The following is a 19,960-nucleotide window of genomic DNA, read 5'->3' on the forward strand; positions in this document are numbered from 1 at the left end:
ATGTGGCCGTTTTATCCCATAATTCAAAGGTTTTCCATTGATCTCCAGCATCTCATCTCCCCGTGGCTTTAATCAGTGGGAGGAACTGCCCTGTAAAATAGTGATATTCATTTAGTTGATCTTGTTTTGCAGCAGATCCGGAGATGAGATTACAGTACAAGAGATGCAGCTTTGTGTGAATTTTTGTGTCTGTGGGCGGAGGAAGGAACATTTCCTCTCACACTTTAATTCTCATTCTGCCCCAATTACCATGATTCAGCATCTCTGCGGTTCCTGTGAGGAAAGTGAGGAACTTAGTGTGTGGGGATTAGGGTCTGATATAGAAGCAGTTATTATTCATGTAAATCAAAAAAACTGATGAGAGATAAAGACTGGGCGCCTCAAAAAAAATACAAAAATAATAAATCGACAACACTTTAGGGCCTGGTTTCACAGACAGGGTTTAGATTAAGCCAGGATTAGGCCTTAGTTCAATTAAGACACTTAAGTAGCTTTTCTAAAGAAAAGAAAAAAACTGGTGAGCATCTTGAGACAAAACAATGGCAGTGACATGTTTAAAGATATGTCAGTGCAAGTTACTTTCAGATAAAACAGCTCAGACATGCATTTTAGTCTGGGACTAACTTTAGCCTGGTCTGTGAAACCGGGAGTAGATGTTGTATATTGCTTTGCCCTCACTGGCTGCATGCAATAACAAACACAGATCGCTACAGTGTAGTCAAATTTTTTGAAAGACTTTCAAGAGTTCATTCTAATGAATTGGTCAAAAAGACTTGTTCATGTCAAACATGAAATATACCAAGAACTGTGTGTTACTGTATGTGTACTTAAAGGGTAACTGTTGCCAAAATTGAATCTAGGCTCTTTTTGTTTATCTACCCGAGTTAAACTTTCATGTAAAAGCATAATTCGAATGGGAACGCCACTTTTAAGATTGACCGTATTTTAGTTTTCACAACGTATACTAAAAAAAGAAAGGTTTTGATCAACTCACTGTAGCTGTTGTTCTTCCCGGCCGCCGGCAGTTTGTCAGTCAATAATAGTCGATCTGTATCACTGAATCTTTTCATTATTATATGAGGATCCTTTTTCAAATACAAGGTCAATATTGATTTTCACTAACGACAAAACAACAAATCATCCGTGAATGTATATGGAACTAAGCCATCTTTACTCTCCTCCCTGTTACGTTGCATGCGGAGATCGACTACTTTTGACTGACAAAATTCCAGCCACCGGAAACACTAACTGATAAAGTGAGTTGTACAAACCCTTTCTTTTTAGTAAACGAAATTACGGTCAATCTTAAAAGTGGCGTTTCCATTCTGCTTTTACACGGAAGTTTGACTCGGGTAGATAAACAAAAAGAGCCTACCTCTGGAAGTGTTTTAAAGTGGACAAGCTCAACACGTTTTAGACCCCGTTTACACCTGTATTTAGCGTCGTCCACTTGTGGCCAAAGACGCACAACAACCAATCAGCAGCATGCGCATTCTTCAAAATCTCACCATTTGTGTTCCACAGAAGAACGAAAGTCATATGGGTTTTGGAAAGAAGGTGAATGATGACAGAATTTTCACTTATACGAGTGAAATTTTCCTTTAATGATTCAGAACCGCAATCATTAAATTCCAAACGATTCCAGCGAGTCAGAGGAGGTCTGATCACCGGGGCTTCCACCCTGCCACGACTCAAAGTGATCCGACATGAGAAACTCTGAAGTCTGTCGGGGGAACCGCAACCGCTCTGCATATCTGATCAGAGGAGATATTGGGAAGACTGAGGAACGGAAAGTGAGCTAGAGAAAGAGGAGCCTAGGAAATGTGTGCGTGTTCCCGTTACCTCAGCAATCCTCACTTTGCTCTTGCCTCCAGTCATATTCAGTCCAGCCAGACTGCAGGGTTCTGGATAACTGCAGGCGATATCTCTGCCCGTCTGTCCTTCTGCCCGTCTGGCTGTCTGTCCATCTCGTCTGGCCGTCTGCCCGTCTGAGACTGACGGCAGGAACTTTACCACGGGGCAAATCCTCACCCCTGTCCATCTGCAGAATTAACGAGAGCATCACAAACACAAAACCCTGTTCCTCTGTGACAGCGATCGCTGCTCTGTATGCCAAGCTCATCCTGGACAGTGTGTGGACGAACAGATGGAGATAAAGCATGAGGAGCAGGGAAGTGTTGCTGCAACTTCACGAACTTATATATAACCTAATGGTGATACAGTAGATTCAGTTATTATCAAGCCTGTTCAGGGGATATAAAGATTCCATCATTTTCTCTCGAGTCTTTCTTTCATGGAACACAAAATAAGATATTTAGCAGAACGTGCAGGATACCAACGGATGCTGCTCCAAAAAAAATGACAACACAAAAATAAAAATAAACAGGTCCTTTCAACTCCTGCATCATATTTTAAGCTTTCTGAAGACATACGATAGTGTCAAAATTTATATTATATTATATTATATTATATTATATTATATTATATTATATTATATTATATTATATTATATTATATATAATATAATATAATATAATATAATATAATATAATATAATATAATATATGTGACCCACATGGGACATGTCATTTGGAGAATTGATATATAATATAATATAATATAATATAATATAATATAATATAATATAATATAATATAATATAATATAATATAATATATTATATTATATAATATATGTGACACACATGGGACATGTAATATGGAGAATGGATATATAATATAATATAATATAATATAATATAATATAATATAATATAATATAATATAATATAATATAATATAATATAATATAATATATTATATTATATAATATATGTGACACACATGGGACATGTAATATGGAGAATGGATATATAATATAATATAATATAATATAATATAATATAATATAATATAATATAATATAATATAATATATTATATAATATATGTGACACACATGGGACATGTCATTTGGAGAATTGATATATAATATAATATAATATAATATAATATAATATAATATAATATAATATAATATAATATAATATAATATAATATATTATATTATATAATATATGTGACACACATGGGACATGTCATTTGGAGAATTGATATATAATATAATATAATATAATATAATATAATATATTATATTATATTATATTATATTATATTATATTATATTATATTATATTATATTATATATCCATTCTCCAAATGACATGTCCCATGTGTGTCACATATATTATATAATATAATATAATATATTATATTATATTATATTATATTATATTATATTATATTATATTATATTATATTATATTATATTATATATCCATTCTCCATATTACATGTCCCATGTGTGTCACATATATAATATATTGTATTATATTATATTATATTATATTATATATCCATTCTCCAAATGACATGTCCCATGTGTGTCACATATATTATATAATATAATATATTATATTATATTATATTATATTATATTATATTATATTATATTATATTATATTATATTATATTATATATCCATTCTCCAAATTACATGTCCCATGTGTGTCACATATATAATATATTATATTATATTATATTATATTATATTATATTATATTATATTATATTATATTATATTATATTATATTATATTATATTATATTATATATCAATTCTCCAAATGACATGTCCCATGTGGGTCACATATATTATATTATATTATATTATATTATATTATATTATATTATATTATATTATATTATATTATATTATATATCCATTCTCCAAATTATGTCCCATCTAGGGTCACATATATTATATTATATTATATAATATTATATTATATTATATTATTTACTACTCCATTTAGTCACTAAAATGTATTATGTATTCCCTTTATTTTCTATTAATCATTTGCCTTGAGACCTAATTAATATTATATTTGTTAATATTCAAATTAATTCAGTTTTTTTTATGTTTGTATGGCCACATTTAATTAACATTAAAGCTCAAAGTTTCTGAAATATCTAAGCACACAATTATTTAGTTTTTACAATGTATTAATTCTGGTAAAACTTTACAATAAGGTCTCATTAGTAATACATTAACTAACATTTGTTTTAGTAGTTATTAATCGATAAACATATTCATATTTAGTTCATGTTATAGCTCAATAAATTAATATTCATTGAGATTAAAATGCTTAAAAGATTTAAATGCTTTATCATTATTTATGTATTTATTTAATTTCACAAACAAATATAAACCATTAAATACCAATCATCACGAGCAAACTGCCTCTTCCTGGGATGATGTAAATTGTGGTTATATTTTAGGTCTGTAAAAAATAAGGATGGCTCTGTGAAACACCGCAATTACCTTAAACTGTCCTCCCTTCCTAGCGGAACTCTTTCCTGTGGCAGTGTTGTTTGAGTAGGATGAGTGTGTGTGTGTGTGTGTTATGGCTCAGATACACCTGCTTTAGTGTATACTTAGACTGTCAGAGACCCGCCCTGGGACTGAGCGCTTCCACACACTCCTGTCAGAGGACAATTATGGCGCCTCCACTGACATTTTCTCAATATCTTTACTCGGAGCACGTCTGCAACGCTGCCTGTTGACCGTATGGTTATTGCCATACAATAGTGCATGCTAAATGTATGTTTTGTGGGCCCTAAGACTATGAATTTTAAATGAGACCATGTTTTTCTTGTCGGTTCTTCTTGTAGGAGTTTGTTTCGCTGCTGAAAGGCTGCATGAATGCATGAGGCTCTGTGTGTGGATGACCTCTGGGTCAAAGGTTACCATGGTAATCAGGTCAGAGGGGATGTGGCTTCAGTTTTCCTCGAGCAAAAGGGCCGAGCCAGTGTCCATCTGCCATACAAACCATACACACATTCACACGGACACTACTACGGTCTCTCTCTCTCTCTCTCTCTCTCTCTCTCTCTCTCTCTCTCTCTCTCTCTCTCTCTCTCACACACACACACACACACACACACACAGACCTGCTGACTTCCATTGAAAAGGGAAACAGCTAGTTTATCTGAGATTGTTTAAACCAAATTTATAAAAAAAATATATTGATCATATTTAATATGAAAATAGATTATATTAAATATGATTGAGTGGCATACATTTACTTTAGGCCTACTAAATGAGACGATTAATTGAATATTAAATTGAATATTTTACATTTTTAAATATAATAAAATAAGACTATGTCGCCCAAAGTAACTTGATACTAAATTAGATACTTTAAAATTAATTAATATAATTAATGTAATTATAGTTATAAATTTGACATAATATATAAAGTACAATAAAGCTGCCAAATAATAATGAAGTTTGGCAATCGTGATTAATAATGACAATAATAACTGTTAATAATTAATAATTAGTTTAAGTATTAATAACATATTAGATATAATATCTAATTAGATATCATAATAATTTGATATTTCATTTTGTTATATTTTACAATATATTTAATTATTGTATTTTTTTAAACGTAATGTACAAAATTGTATTATATTAAATATTATTCATTTAAATATATATATATTTTACATTTGACATGCTATATAAAGATAAATCCACCTAAAATAACTCAATACTAGTTTAAATAAATAATTAATATTATATTTAATGAATTCAAATAATTATATATTTTTTACATTTGGCACGCTATGACAAATCCAAATAAAATATATCGATATTAGTTTAAAAAATATATATATATGAATTAGTTAATTATATTTAATATCTGATTGTTTAATCTGTAAAAAAAAATGCATATGTAATGTGAAAAAAAGTCCCATAAAGTTACTTGGTAATAAATTATACAACAATGAAATATTAAATATAAATAAATCAATAAAAAAACATAATAAGCTGCCGAAAATAACTTGAAATAATTAGTATCAATGTATTTTATTTTATTATTTTATTTGAGCTCATTTTAAAGTTCTCAGTTACAAATTCCATTGTGTTTCAAGGTGAAAACTTATGCAACTACTTGTAATTCTGGGACCCAAGCATGCGCACCCGAACTGCACAGAAAACGCCCGAATGCATCCGCGCATACACACACTCTGTGGCATAATGTGAAATACAAGCTGATGTAGGGAAAGTGTTACGGTGACAGAGAGAGCTGTTTAGAATTGCTAATAGAACATCAGGCCATTTCAAAGGCTCGTCTGCATTCTCTTGCATCCCGTTCCATCGCAGAACGAGCGCCCAATCAGATAGCAGAGCCCTGCTTGATTCTGCGGAGGAAACATTAGCGCTGAGGAACGATATGGATTTCTCTGAGTACCGGCGCCAGATAGGAGGCTGCTTTAATCTTCCACCTGGATTCAGATTTCTGCTCAGATGCCTCTCTCACGCTCACTCTGTCTCCCTATAGCGGCAGAGCTGGAGTGATCTGCGGGCTTGTGATTGGCTGAAAGTGCAGAGGTCAACAGTGGACTCTCTCCACAAGAACAAACACCTGTGTGTACCTCGCAGACGTCTTTCGCATTCGGAAACTAAAACCTCGAGCATTTGTGAGTACACATAGTTGCCTCTACATCTACATGTAAAATGATAGCCAACAGTTTATCACATTAACCTATAACCTTACCAAAAAAAAAAAAAATATCTGAACCTGTTGCTACTTTCTGAACTACAGGAATCACACATTTTGCAGTAGATTGTGTGACGTTATTATTTTAGCAATGATAATATGACAATGATAGATGGTTAAACCGAGAAAACCACCTGTCCCAAAACTAAATTTACAAGTATAAAAGTTAGCCACCCCCATTATATTCAACTGATCATAACAACAACAACAATTTTTTTTTTTTTTTTTTTTTGTTTCACTTATGTACCAGAATGTGACATTCTGATTACGTCTTAACCATATTTCGGATGGGCTTCCCGAAAATAAAATAATAAAAATAATAAATACAAACAAACAAATACATGAATTAATAAATTAATACATTTTATTATATTTTTAAATCATTCCTGACTGATACACCCAAGCCCGTTTGTAATGGCATAAAGACGCTGGCTTAATTTTACTTACAAACTATAAAACTCATAAGAGTAAGTGAGTAAGACTCAAGCATTTAGTGGAGGTTAGTTGGCTAGTCATTGGTGAATAGCTAACTTTGCTACACAAGTTAACTTTGCCTGAGAAATTAGCATTTTGCGAGCTGCATAGCTACTGTATTAACATGCTAATGAGCTACGCCTAATTAGCTATCATTTTTTTTGCAGATCGAGAAGTATTAATTTCAAGAAAAAAACATAAAAATGTCTATATTCTATGCAGATGTTCTCATGGCTTTTAAAATGTTTATCCACTGCATGTGATATGACGGTAGCTCAGCGCTATTCTTCATTGCACGGATGCCCTGATCAGTCTCTGTTGTTCTAGGGTTGAAAAGACTCACTCGCTGAGACAAGGCCCAGTGAGAGTCATTGTGTTCGTGTGGATGGTGAGGAGCATGGTGGTCCTGGCCCACAGACAATGGGTCCCATCCTATTAGCGTTGTGTAAGGAGGCCTGCTGGGAGAGGACATGCTGAATTAGCCCCTCCATGTTCTCCTCATCTGTCACTGCTGCCAGGCCATACGACGTGTAGGACACAGTTGTAAAGTGACAATAGATATTACTAAAGTCTTTTGTTGACCAGCAGAGATTGACAGGGGTGGCGGTGCGCTCCGTAGCCAAGCGGACGGATGTTTGTTCAATGGCGAATGAAAAAGTTCCAGATTGTAACTAACTGTTTCTAAGAAGTCTATACATCTATACACTGGAGCGCACTCTTGCCATCACTAATCATCATAACATTATCTTTTTCATTCTGAGTGCTAATAATCAGTTAGCACAGTTTTTGAATCTTCTTGCTAACATACAGTCGAACCAAAAATTATTCAGACACCAGAAATAATTTTTTATATGTTTTTGCTATTGGTTGCAGGACACTATAGTAAGTGATATAATATGTAAGTGAGGAGAGCAAAATAAAGTAAATTGTGACATATTATACCCAAAAATTCTTTATACAGTGGACTACAAGTAAAAAATTTGCAACCAAAAATTATTCAAACACTTTGACATGTTTTCTTTAATTGCTAATGCGAAATTTTTACACCATAGAATTAACAAAATTAAGCATTGCTTGGTCATTTGTTGACCTAAATTCGTATTATCTAATTGACCGTTCGCAAAGACCCGCCCCCCTTAGTTACTGTCGCTATGCCCTACGCCGCTCTCCTGCCACAACATGTTCTCACGCAGTGAAAAATACATCGCGGAGCAGAGAGGACACTGACAGACAAGGTTACTTTTCGGTTACTTTTGATATTAAACGTATCAAACAAAGTCTCACCTTTCAAATTTGTAAAGAAATTTAAACAATAAATACCGTTTTGTGGCTCTTTAATGTGTCGTGCCAGATCGCTGTAGAGCATCAGTTCCTTCTAGTTCATTTATAACATTAAATAAACATGAATGAACATCAGAAGGAATGTTGTTTTAACTGCGGAAAGACGTCAATACACTCCGTTTTTCAAGTTCAAATTCTCCCATGTTAATCTACTAACTCTCCTGACTGCTTTGTTAGACAAAATGGCGGATGGTGAAGTATGATTGGTCAGATCACCTGTCAATCAAGCTCCCTGCGAAGGGTCAATTGTGTACTTAAATGTAATAGATATTCAAAATTAATTTGTGAGACAGTCTAACTGAAGGATGGACAAAGTAAAATATCAACTGATTTGATAACTCTGAGTTCTTGTCATATTTTATTTCCATTTTCTATACAGCAAATAAACTGTGAGAAAAGTTGAAGGTGTCTGAATACATTTTGGTTTGACTGTACAATTGCATTATGAGGTGTATTAAGCTTATGATGGATTAGTCTGGAATCAGTCTTGTGGTGAGAGAGAGCAACGATGAGGCGACTGATATATACACATTCCAGGCAAAAACCACAAAATGGTGCCGATTTAGTGTTTGTTACAAACCTAAATCCACCGCAGTGATGTCACCGCTTGTTTGTGGTTCACACAATGTTAATCGTGATCTGTTGAGTGCAAACTGGGGGTCAAAAGCATTCAGCCATTCACAGTCCAATAAATGTGTCTCCAGAGGTCGCAGTGTCAGAAAGGTGTCTTTTGAAGACTGTGTGATAATCATCCAATTATCTATAATTGGTTATGTGTTCACCCTCTAAATTAGGTTCCTTAATAAGACACCACGACTCAATTTTCTGGGCAACTGTAAAAATAATGAAAACAATGTATTAGCTAGTCTATATCGGTGTAGCACACCGCCTGATAGTGCTGTGGAAACAATCCCAATTAAGACAAAACATCTGAGTAAACACACACACACACACACAAACACACAGCAGGGGGAGGTAAAGCTAAAAGTTCAGGGATCCAATGTTTGCTTTCCTGAGATTGAATATTTAACAAAGTGTGCGGTTAAACAGTAACATAATGCTCCCGCATTGACAGGCTCATTAATTTTTAACCTGTCGCGCTGAGATTCCACTGTGTTGTCTGAAATTGGTTTTGCATAAAGAATTAGAACATGACATGAAAGCTGGGAATTTAAAAATTGATCAAAAGTCCGAACGGACGTGTTGCTCATTTATGGTGTCGTCTCTCCCTTCATCTCACACTTTCGGTAACAATGACATTTGTGACTACACTGTGTACTAGCTTGTTGTCTTTTGTCATTGTCCATGTCTCCTGGGCCAATACTAGGCACAAAGATCACCCATCAACAAAGACTGATATGTTTCTCTCTCTCTCTCTCTCTCTCTCTCTCTCTCTCTCTCTCTCTCTCTCTCTCTCTCTCTCTCTCTCTCTCTCTCTCTCTCTCTCTCTCTCTCTCTCTCTCTATTACCAGACAGAGAGAGAGAACTGTTATATGAATCCATTTTCCAAACCACTTGTCCTATGAATGGTCCTGGGGATGCTGAAGTCTATCTGAAGGACAGGGGGTGTCCCGCCACCCATTTACCTATCCTGCATGTCTTTGGATCCGGTGGGACATGAACCAGGGACCTTCTTGCTGGGAGACGACAGTGTTACCCATTGAGACACTGCGCCACCCTTGTAATAGTAATTTGAAACTGAATTACAGGATTAAGGGATGTTCACACTGACAGCTATTTGCAACGCAACTGGAAGTGTCGTTTTTAAATGCCATGAGCAACAGCGAACATTGATGATGCAACCAACTTGAGCAGAGTTCAACTTGCAAATGAGCTGATGCGGTGACCAACAAGTGAAAAAACTGGAGCTCATGTGATCCGCCCCCTAATACAGTTGGATATTGCAGTCGAGTCGGAATACCTAGCAAACAACATTACAGGGACTTGGCGATGTGTCAACGCCCCTTTAGGCTGAACTGTGAGTTGTGAGAGTACAGTAAGCAAACATTTATGAGGTGTGCTGAGCTCAGCATTTTCAGGGGAGAGTGCAGATAACTTGTTTGGGAAGCAGTCCATGTCCTGAATCATGGTCCTACTGGAGTTCATGTTTTTGGATTACTGTAGATACTGAAATGAAGGGGATTATGCGATGATGTGTTCATATTGTATCTCGCCAACTAGGAGCTCAGCTGTGTGTGCTGAGGGGGCCAGTGACCCTGGTGTTAAACTTGCGTTGGAGGCAGAGGACCCTAGGGACTTGGGTGTTCAGTTAAAACTGCACTCTCTGAGGGGACCCTATTTTATGCTTGAACTGTATGCAATTAGAGACCCAGGTGTTCTGATCATGGTGCATGCGTTGAGGGGCCAGGGGGCCCTAACATTCAACTTTGAGCTGTCAGGGGTCCCAAGTAGCCAGCTCGCATTGTGTGCAACAAGAAACCCAGTCCCCAAGCGGTCAGCTTGTCCTTTTTGCACCAAGGTGCCTGGGGGCCCTAATTATCATCTTGTGCCATATATGCTGATGTTTCCAGGGGTCCTAGTGGTCAACTTGTGATGTGTGTGCCAAAGGGGCCTTAGTAGTCAACTTGCGCTGTATGTGGGGTACCATGGGGTCTGGGGCCCCTAGTGATCAACTTGTGACATATGCGCTGAAGGGCCTGAGGGCCCTGGTTGTCAGCTGCATGGACCAAGGGGCCTAGAGGCCCCAGCAGTCAGCTTGAGATATATGTGCTGAAAGACCAGTGGACTCATGTAGTCAACTTGCAATGTATGTGCCAAGGGGCCTATGGGCCCGAGTGGTTAGTTTACACTGCATGTACTCAGGGGCCCAGTACTCAGACACACTATATGCACCAAGTTGCCCTTGGGCGGTCATCTTGCTTTGGATACAGCAAAGGCCTCATTGGTCAGCTTCCTTTGGCACTCTCGGACCGCCTAAAGGCCCCTAGCTATCTAAAACCCTGGGGCACTAGCACCACTGTCCAGGTTCATACTCCAGCCCTTGCAATGGCAGACACACACAAATAAGACCCAATACAACAGTGTGCATATACGTATTAAAGTGTGGACATTACTATCATCATTAGATAGTGTTTGAACATTCATGACACAATCTGAGAGACAGTCAAGCTGGGACATGAGTGGAAAAGTCTTGCTGTCCATCCCATCATCACCAGAGAACATGTGATCGGAGACTTCCGCCATAGGCCTACATACCAGCGCATACAGAAAAAAACACCCTACAGAATTCAAGGAGCCAACACAAACAGAAAGAACAGGAACCACACCAATAAGGCAATATAAGACACTTCCCTTGGTTTTATGAAAGGAACTCTGTGAGTTTTTCCTTCTGTGGAGCCAGGTGGCCAGGCAGCCTCAAGAATTAAACCAACGTTGTTTTCTTACTGGGCTAAAATCTTCAAGGATTTAACAGACTGTCAGACCCTCAACCCAAACTAAATTATATCAGGGACACAAGAGGGAAGGCTTCTAAAGAAGTCATTTATTTCCACTAGAGCAAATGAGCTGGTGTACTTAGAGGGCCACATAATCATTAGCACCTGCAGACAACAATAGAAGAGGTTACAGGGAGGGTCAAAATAATGAGGCCGAACAGTATCCCCTAATTCTCTCCTTTCAGAAACAAAACACACATCTGCATCTTTGAGGTGCATTGTTAGCTACTGGAATACACACTGCATTGTGAGTTGTATTTGGGGAAAATGTACCTCTAAATACTCTCTGTTTTGTTCTAAATGACCCTTAACATCCATAAACCTTTCCTTTGTCAATGTGTCTGGCACTGTTGCAAACAAAGAAAGCTCCACCTTCCATACTAGACTTTGACATGTTTTGGAGAAAACGTGAGCTGTTCTTGGCCATGCGAAAAACACTGAAATAATACTAGGGTGTTGTGGATGGTTGTCAGCCGAATACCTTATTCGGAAAGGCACGGATAATGGCTTTGAAAGGAATAAATTTTTTTACAGAATAATAGGAAAACATATTCGGCAGACCCATTCACTCCTTGTGTTTGCTGGATAACAGGTGAGCAAGGGGATACTGTAGCATAGCATGTATTATTGTCTACATAAACCACTAAAATCACTATGCAATAATGAGTGTGTGAAGTGGATAAGTATAAACTTTATTAATGAAACGAGCAGAGCACAATCACAAATATAATAACTGTGTTGCCATCTCTCAGAAATCAGAGCTTTGACAAGAGCGATATGAACTAATATAATACATCATACACATTTTCTGCTACTTGATGTGTTTATTTAAATGTATTAAATTAGTGTATGATATGTTTGTCTGTCTTACTCTCTGCCTGAGACGGCAAGCATGTTTTTTTTTATAAAATGTTAAAATTTGAATTTGTATGCGTAGTAAAAATTGTTTTAGATATTTTCTTTCAACTTCCATATTGCAGCTATTATATATAGAGTCCTCTTATTTGAGGTTGTGGATGACTGTCCAGACATAACTCTCTACACGATGTTCCTCGGTATGTAAATAAATAATATTCCGGATTTGTCCTACAGGTACAGATACAAAGAGTTTTGAGATTGTTACAGGTACAGATATTGTCCTCGCTGCGCACCGCTAGTTGTTAGGGCATTGTTCTGGGGTTGCTAAGGTGTTCTGACTGTTTTTAGCATGTTGCTATGTGGCTGCTTTCCTGTTCATGTCAAAGAGCCCACTCACAAGTCTCTATAAAAATCTGGTCCCTAGATATAGCTCAGATCCCTCCTCCAGTAATGTTGTATTGCTCACCTCTTTGACTCATTATCTGGGGTATATTTAATTTCTATAGCACAAACATTTTTAATTATACACCAATTTGAATACTTTCGGCCTGTTCAAACCATATATTCAGTGCAGACATTTGGTGCAATAAGCATTCCAATTTGAACTAACATTATGTGACTGTTCAGGAAAACACAAACATTCACATGGCATTAAAGGTAGGGTAGGTCAGAATTGTCTAAAAAAAAACTTTTATTCAAATTTGTTTAAACTGTCTTTATATACCAATGCATAATTAAAATGTAAGTACTCTGATAAAAAGAGTATAAAAATCGAGTGACTCTAGACCGTTTAATCTTCATTAAACACAGCTCATTAATTCCATTCACTCCCACCTAAAAACGGGTGCGCGACTGCGCGCACGTGGGCAGAGCCAGTAATAACTGCGGTAGTCATGGCGACGTCGAGTGACAGTCGCGCAAGCCAATCCTGTGATTCGTCCCGAATGGAAATAATGAGCTGTGTTTAATGAAGATTAAACGGTCTAGAGTCACTCGATTTTTATACTCTTTTTATCAGAGTACTTACATTTTAATTATGCATTGATATATATAGAAAGTTTAATCAAATTTGGTAAAAAGTTTTTATATAAATCCTACCTACCCTACCTTTAATGTGATGAATGAATAGTTGCGCAAAGCTTCTTTGTGTACAGCAGCTGGATTATTTCGGCATTTCCATAAACGCCACCTACTGTCAGAGAGTGAATTTGCATTTATAAACTGAATTGAGCATTGGGCATCAATAAACTTGTTAGTGTACCTGTCAGTAGTGCTTGCATGGCCAAATTTAAACATGAAATGTGAAAGTAGTCTGAAATGTACACATGTACAAGTAGTGTGCTATACACTCCTGGGCAAAAAACAATGGCTAAGCCAAACATGGCTAAATATTTAGTGGTCTTTTAATGATCTTAACCATTTTATTCAAAAATCACTGGCCAGGGAATTGGCGAGAATTGCTCAAATACTGTAGATTTGCTTTAAATGTTTAAGCTTTTTACAGGAGAAGAAGAAACAGTGTTGTTCCACTTAATGTGAATGGCTTTAGAGAGATAATGAGTGGCTGAAAAATGTCTCTCAGTTAGTTTGAGTTAAATGTAAGACCAACTATTCACTATAGGGTTAAAATCTGCCAAAACATGAGTCTGATAGACTTGTTCTCAAGCCACTTCTTGGTTGTCTTTGCAGTTTGGGCATGAGCATTGTCTTCTTGAAAATCGACACCTCCTTAGATAACAACTTTTTATTTGTGGGAAGCAAACCAATCTGCAATATTCTCCTGTACTCCAACGCATTAAATGGCTTTTCACAGTGAAATAGCCCAGCAACTAAAATGCTCCCCACACATCGACACAGTCTCTGGCTCCACGCTTCACTGTGGTAGAGATGTATTTAATAATCTATTTCTCACCAGATTTCCAAAGACACCCCTCTGAAGCATCATCGTGCAACTCATGTTTCATTGTGATTCATCATTTCACACACAACTCTGCCGAACCACTCTGAATCCAACTCCCCATATTCTGCCAAACACTTCATTCACATCTTTGATGTTTTTCTGAGACAGCAATGGCTTTTTACAGTGCATTTGTTTAAATTTTGCCAATTTCCTGACCAATAATTTTGTGGACGATTAAGAGCTTAGGGCCAGATTTACTAAACAGGGCAAAAAAGCGTCAATGGGAGTGGAAAGTTCTGTGCGTGATCTACTGACGACGTGCAGATGAAGGAACACAGACGCAGTCAGATGATTTCCATAATGACCAACACAATCTACCAATAGCAGCGCAAACTGGTTTAAGACATGTTTTTTTGGGCGGTATACATTGGCGCAATTACCAGTAAATTAAATACACCGTGTTATCCTCTTTTAAAAAACGGATGATCATAGACTCAGACTGTCAGCTGTCAGCCGAAGACGGTGCTGTGTGGTGTTTTGAGAATATCAGATCTGATGGATATTTGTAAAAAAAATCATCTTCGTTACCTATGATCACGCTCATGAACTCGACAGTCGACTACTGTGAACTTAGGAAGTAAATACAGGTATGTGCGCTTGTTGAATTAACATCATTTTTATTAATATCTTTCACATCTAATGCAGTCAGATTCACCGTGTTCACTCTGAAGGAATCACTCAACATGTCTGGGCACTTGTAATGACACATCAAGGATGTTAAGTGGATAAAAACAGGTTTAAAACTTGCCCCATTCAAGTCAATAGGGTGCAAATTTTAAAAAGAGGATAACACGGTGTAGGCAACACCGATTTTTGTCGTTGTTCTCTGTATTGACAGCACTCCAAATTTACAAAAAATTTAGCTCAATGTTAAAATTGACCGGAGTTCTCCTTTAATTTAAACTCTCCACTCATTTTGCGTTTGAAAGGGAAACTCCTTCAAATGCATATGCAAGGTCAGCCGCAAAAAAATAACCCTGTTCACGCCTTTTCAGCGCTAATTTCTCACTGTGTGTCTTTAGTAAATCCTGACAGTTGTTTTTTAACGCCAAAAAAAGGTTTGCGCTGACGCAAGCTGTTAGTGAACTGGCCCATAGTGTTTAGACATGTTGGGCTTGTCCCATTGTTTTTTTTACTCACGAGTGTACCGTATGGCCTGTTCTGGGGTGTGGCGGAAAGGGTCCGGATGTGTGAGACCTCCACAAAAGGGCACTGATATGTCTGTTCAATGAGGCATGGAGCAGAGGCGCTGGGAAACAGCTTCATGGTCACTCTCTGAAACTGGAGACCACCAGGAGATCCTTCAGAGAGACGAGACATGATACCACTTTCTTTCAATCCTGATACAGGCCAGCCAACAATGCAAAGGACGCTGGCTGCTCCTCTCACCTGTGTTTCTTTCTGCCAGGTCTGGGAACAAAATGGTGGCAGATGTTGTTCTGAATTGAAGGTGGGAGGTTAAAGATTACTGAAACTAATCCCTCAAACCAATGACTAGTTTCAATAGCGTATCTGTCAGACACCTTTCCTCCCCTTCAAGCACATTTAAAGGTATAGTTTAAACGTGTTTTTTAGACTGACTTGCCACTCCAAACCTACAAACAAGTTTAAAACAACATGAGGGTGAGTAAATAATGACACAAATGTAATGTCAGGGTGAACTATTCCTTGAAAGTATCTCACGCCTGCATCTCTTACCTATTCATACACACAAGTGGGTGACGGAAGTTTTCACTATACCTTCCCAGTGTCTACAACCTACTTTCTGTGACAGGATGATGCCTCCAACACGGAATGTAGGTTACTAAAAATTATCTCTTATTACTCCCCATTAAATTGAAAGCCTGTCTGCAAACAGACGAAATTAAGTCAGGAAGACGGGAAGCCGCTGTTCCTAAAGTTTGCTGTAAACAAAATGAGATTACCAGGCAACTTCTGAATTTGATTTACTTAGGCTTAATATAAACAGGTTGTCAAACCACAGGTCTGTAAAACTGAAGAGAAACTGCATAAGTAAGAGAGGAATTAATCCGCGGGTTAGTATTCAGTGGAATTCAGCTTCAAGAGGAATTTGTCAGGGGAACTGACAACTCCGAAGGAAGCGTAACCTTTTTTTAGTGTTGTGTGAGATGTATTTATTAATAAAGTGCATATTGTTGTGCTACGCTTTGACTGATTGTGGATTACAAAGAAAAAAGAAAAATTCCCCAGCTAAAAAAATTACGAGGGCAAATCATTTAAACATGAGGCGTTAAATAAATAAATATGAGCGTGTAGTCATAATTGTCTTGAAAGAGAATCTTGCAGCTCATTACGCACATATATTTTGACATGTTTGCATAATCCAAAAGCTAATCCGAACGCTGCGCCGTCTCCTCCGTAACGACAAAGATAACAAGCGGAAGACAGCATTACTTGTGAGAATAAATGCTGATAAAGTTTTAGCAGCTGTATAATTTGATAAATAGAATTGTCTGAGTCTTTTTCTTTTAACATAGCTAAACTATTATATCTGAGCAACAATGAGTGAAAGACACGTCCTTTCACTGAAACTGCAGGAGGAAACTTTACAGTGGCTCTTGGAAAGAAAGACACGCTAATTACATGTCAATAATTCAATGCTTAATCTTAATGGCCGGGAGAGGTTCGTTGACTGCCGAGTGAGTGATTATCTGCGGTGGGAGATAAAGGGAATAGAGTACAGGCAGAGAGAGGAAAGAAAAGATAAGGTAGAGTATGATGATGAGGAAATCTGGTGATTTCTCATCCTTCTTCCTCGCTTTGCTCTTCCGAAGTGGTAAAAGGTCTCATAAACTCCTGACTCGACAGATATGACTGCAATAGCCATGGAACTGCTAACAGGAATTTGTATATGAGCCTATAGTTTCCCCCATGCTTTTTTTCTCAATTTCTGTCACCGATGGAGTTTGGGTTCCTTGCCACTGTCGCCTCTGACTTGCTTAGTTGGGAACACCTATAGTCTGCAGTATAATGCATTGATGCTATTGGATGAGTAATGAATTAAGTGTTAAAAATAAAAATAAAACAATTTTAAAAGAAAATTATATTAATAAAAAAATATATATATATATAAAAAAAAAATATATATATATATATATATATATAATATTTTACGAAACAATATATATTTTTTTATTATAACATATATGTATGTGTATATATATATATATATTACAAATTAAACAAATATATATATATATTGTATGTTATTTTATTTTTTAATAATTTATATTTTAATGTTTTTCTTTTCAAATAACTATAGAAATGGAAACTATCTAGATAGAATATATATATATATATATATATATATATATATATATATATATATATATATATATATATATATATTATTAAAAATTAAACAAAACAAAGCAAAATAAATTAAATGTGAAGAGAAGAAGAAGAAGAAGAAGAGAAGAGTGTGTGTGTGTGTGTGTGTGTGCGCGCGTGTGAGTGTGTGTTTGTGTTTGTTTGTGTGTGCACGCATGTGTGTGTGTGTGAGAGAGAGAAAGCAAAAAAGTACAATGAAATAAATATTAACTAAATGTAAAAACTACAATCATAAGCTAATCACCAAACCAAATAAAAAATAAAAGCTTGTATTTATTTTTATCCTTTTTAGTTTAGCTGCAGATACATGGATATTTGAGGCACACCGATTGTTATTATAATAAAGTTTTCCCTTTTGATTTCTCTCCTGACATGTCAGTTTAGGAAAGAGTTTCTATTGTTTTGGTCAAAGCATTATTTCTGAAATGCGTGAAAAAGCAGGAAGTTTGCTTAAGTAGGGAGCTGAAAAGCTCTGGAGAGGGTTTTTGGATTCTCCCCTGCCTGAGTTGTCCTAAATGAAGGCACGTCTGCATGCATTCCTTATGTCCCTGACAATGGGCCGACATCCTCTGTGCCTAATGGCTGCTGAGCTCTTGCCTTTGTCCCTTGATTAACTGCTCTATTCAGGGCTCAGCCTGCTAATTGCATAGCCTGTATAGCTCCCCTGCATTACTGTAAGAATTAATGAGACACAATTACTGCACCCAGCAAATCTCGGGCCAGTCAATCCCAAAGAGCCCCCCTCAACCCAGCCTGAGCGCAGTAGAGACTGTAGAGATGTACGAGAAAAAAAACAGAGGTTGTTTCGTAAAATACATGTATTTATTTCAAGCTAGCTCATAATTAGGCCCTAGAGTGAGTGATGGACTGAGAGAGATTGAATTCTATAGTAAAAGAAACAGAGAAAAGAAGAAATTACATTTATGATGAAACGGGAAACGAGAACTAGGCCAAACTGCACCATGATACTAGAAGGGCTTTTTGGAGACACCGTACCATGCATTTACCAGTCAAAAAATGTGGACTCACAGACTTGTTCTGATTTAAAGGCTTCTGCTTAATTGTTTGAAATTAGTTTTGGAGCCAAAAGAGTGCTCAAATAGTGAAGGAGAAACAGCCAACAAGTGCTCAGCATGCATGAGAACCCCTTTAATACGGGTTAAAAAGCATCCCAGGATCCACCTCAAATATAAAAGCTTTCATTTGTTGAGATATAATCAAAAATCACAGTAAACATGACACAAATATTAAGCAGCACAATTGTTTTCAACAGTAAGTAATGTTTCTTGAGCAGAAAATCAGCATATTAGAGTGATTTCTGAAGGATCATGTGACCCTGAAGACCAGAGCAACAGTTAGAGCAAGCCATTCATTCATAAAAACTGATTTATAGAAATGTAAGTGTATTTGTGATTATTATGAGGGCTGTTTTATGTTTAATTCAGTGTCTTCACGGTCTCTGTGTAGCCTACATGCATCTTTCTCTATACCGTGAACGAGATTATAATGTTATTTCGCCGGATGCTGATGTACAGAACAATGTAACATTTGATCTGTACATCTGCATATATATATATATATATATATATATATATATATATATATGTGTATATTATATAATCTTGTTATTTAATATTATTTATTCAGGTTAGATACTGATCACAAGTCAAACCTCTCTCTACTTAACCATTGGTCTCGCACATCCGCCATGTTTGTAGTTTTTTAACACTTTTTATTTGTGTTTGTAGTTCTAATCGAATCCTCATTCACCACGCAATGGGTTGTGGGCAATATTATCTGTTAGTGTGTGCGCGGATCTGCACTTAACCAGAAAAAGTAGAACTTTGGAATACTCATTTCAATATACTATGATTTGGGACAGACTAATTCTA

At 36.4% G+C, this 19,960-nt stretch overlaps 1 protein-coding gene across 1 annotated transcript in view; it reads right to left on the reverse strand.

Moving 5' to 3' along the window:
• Positions 1 to 1,578: 1,578 nt before the first annotated feature.
• The window catches only part of LOC306993145 (uncharacterized protein), a 23,022-nt gene continuing 4,640 nt past the window's right edge, over positions 1,579 to 19,960 (reverse strand). Inside the window, exons 2-3 of the mRNA XM_079602730.1 lie at positions 1,843 to 2,041; positions 1,579 to 1,754 (exon numbers count right to left, since the gene is read on the reverse strand). Of these exons, the coding sequence (XP_079458856.1) occupies positions 1,692 to 1,754; positions 1,843 to 2,041 (262 nt within the window). The 3' untranslated portion in view covers positions 1,579 to 1,691. The remainder of the gene's footprint in view (positions 1,755 to 1,842; positions 2,042 to 19,960) is intronic.

The sequence above is a fragment of the Phoxinus phoxinus genome (genome assembly GCF_949152265.1).
Source record: "Phoxinus phoxinus genome assembly, chromosome: 24".
NCBI lineage: Eukaryota > Metazoa > Chordata > Actinopteri > Cypriniformes > Leuciscidae > Phoxinus > Phoxinus phoxinus.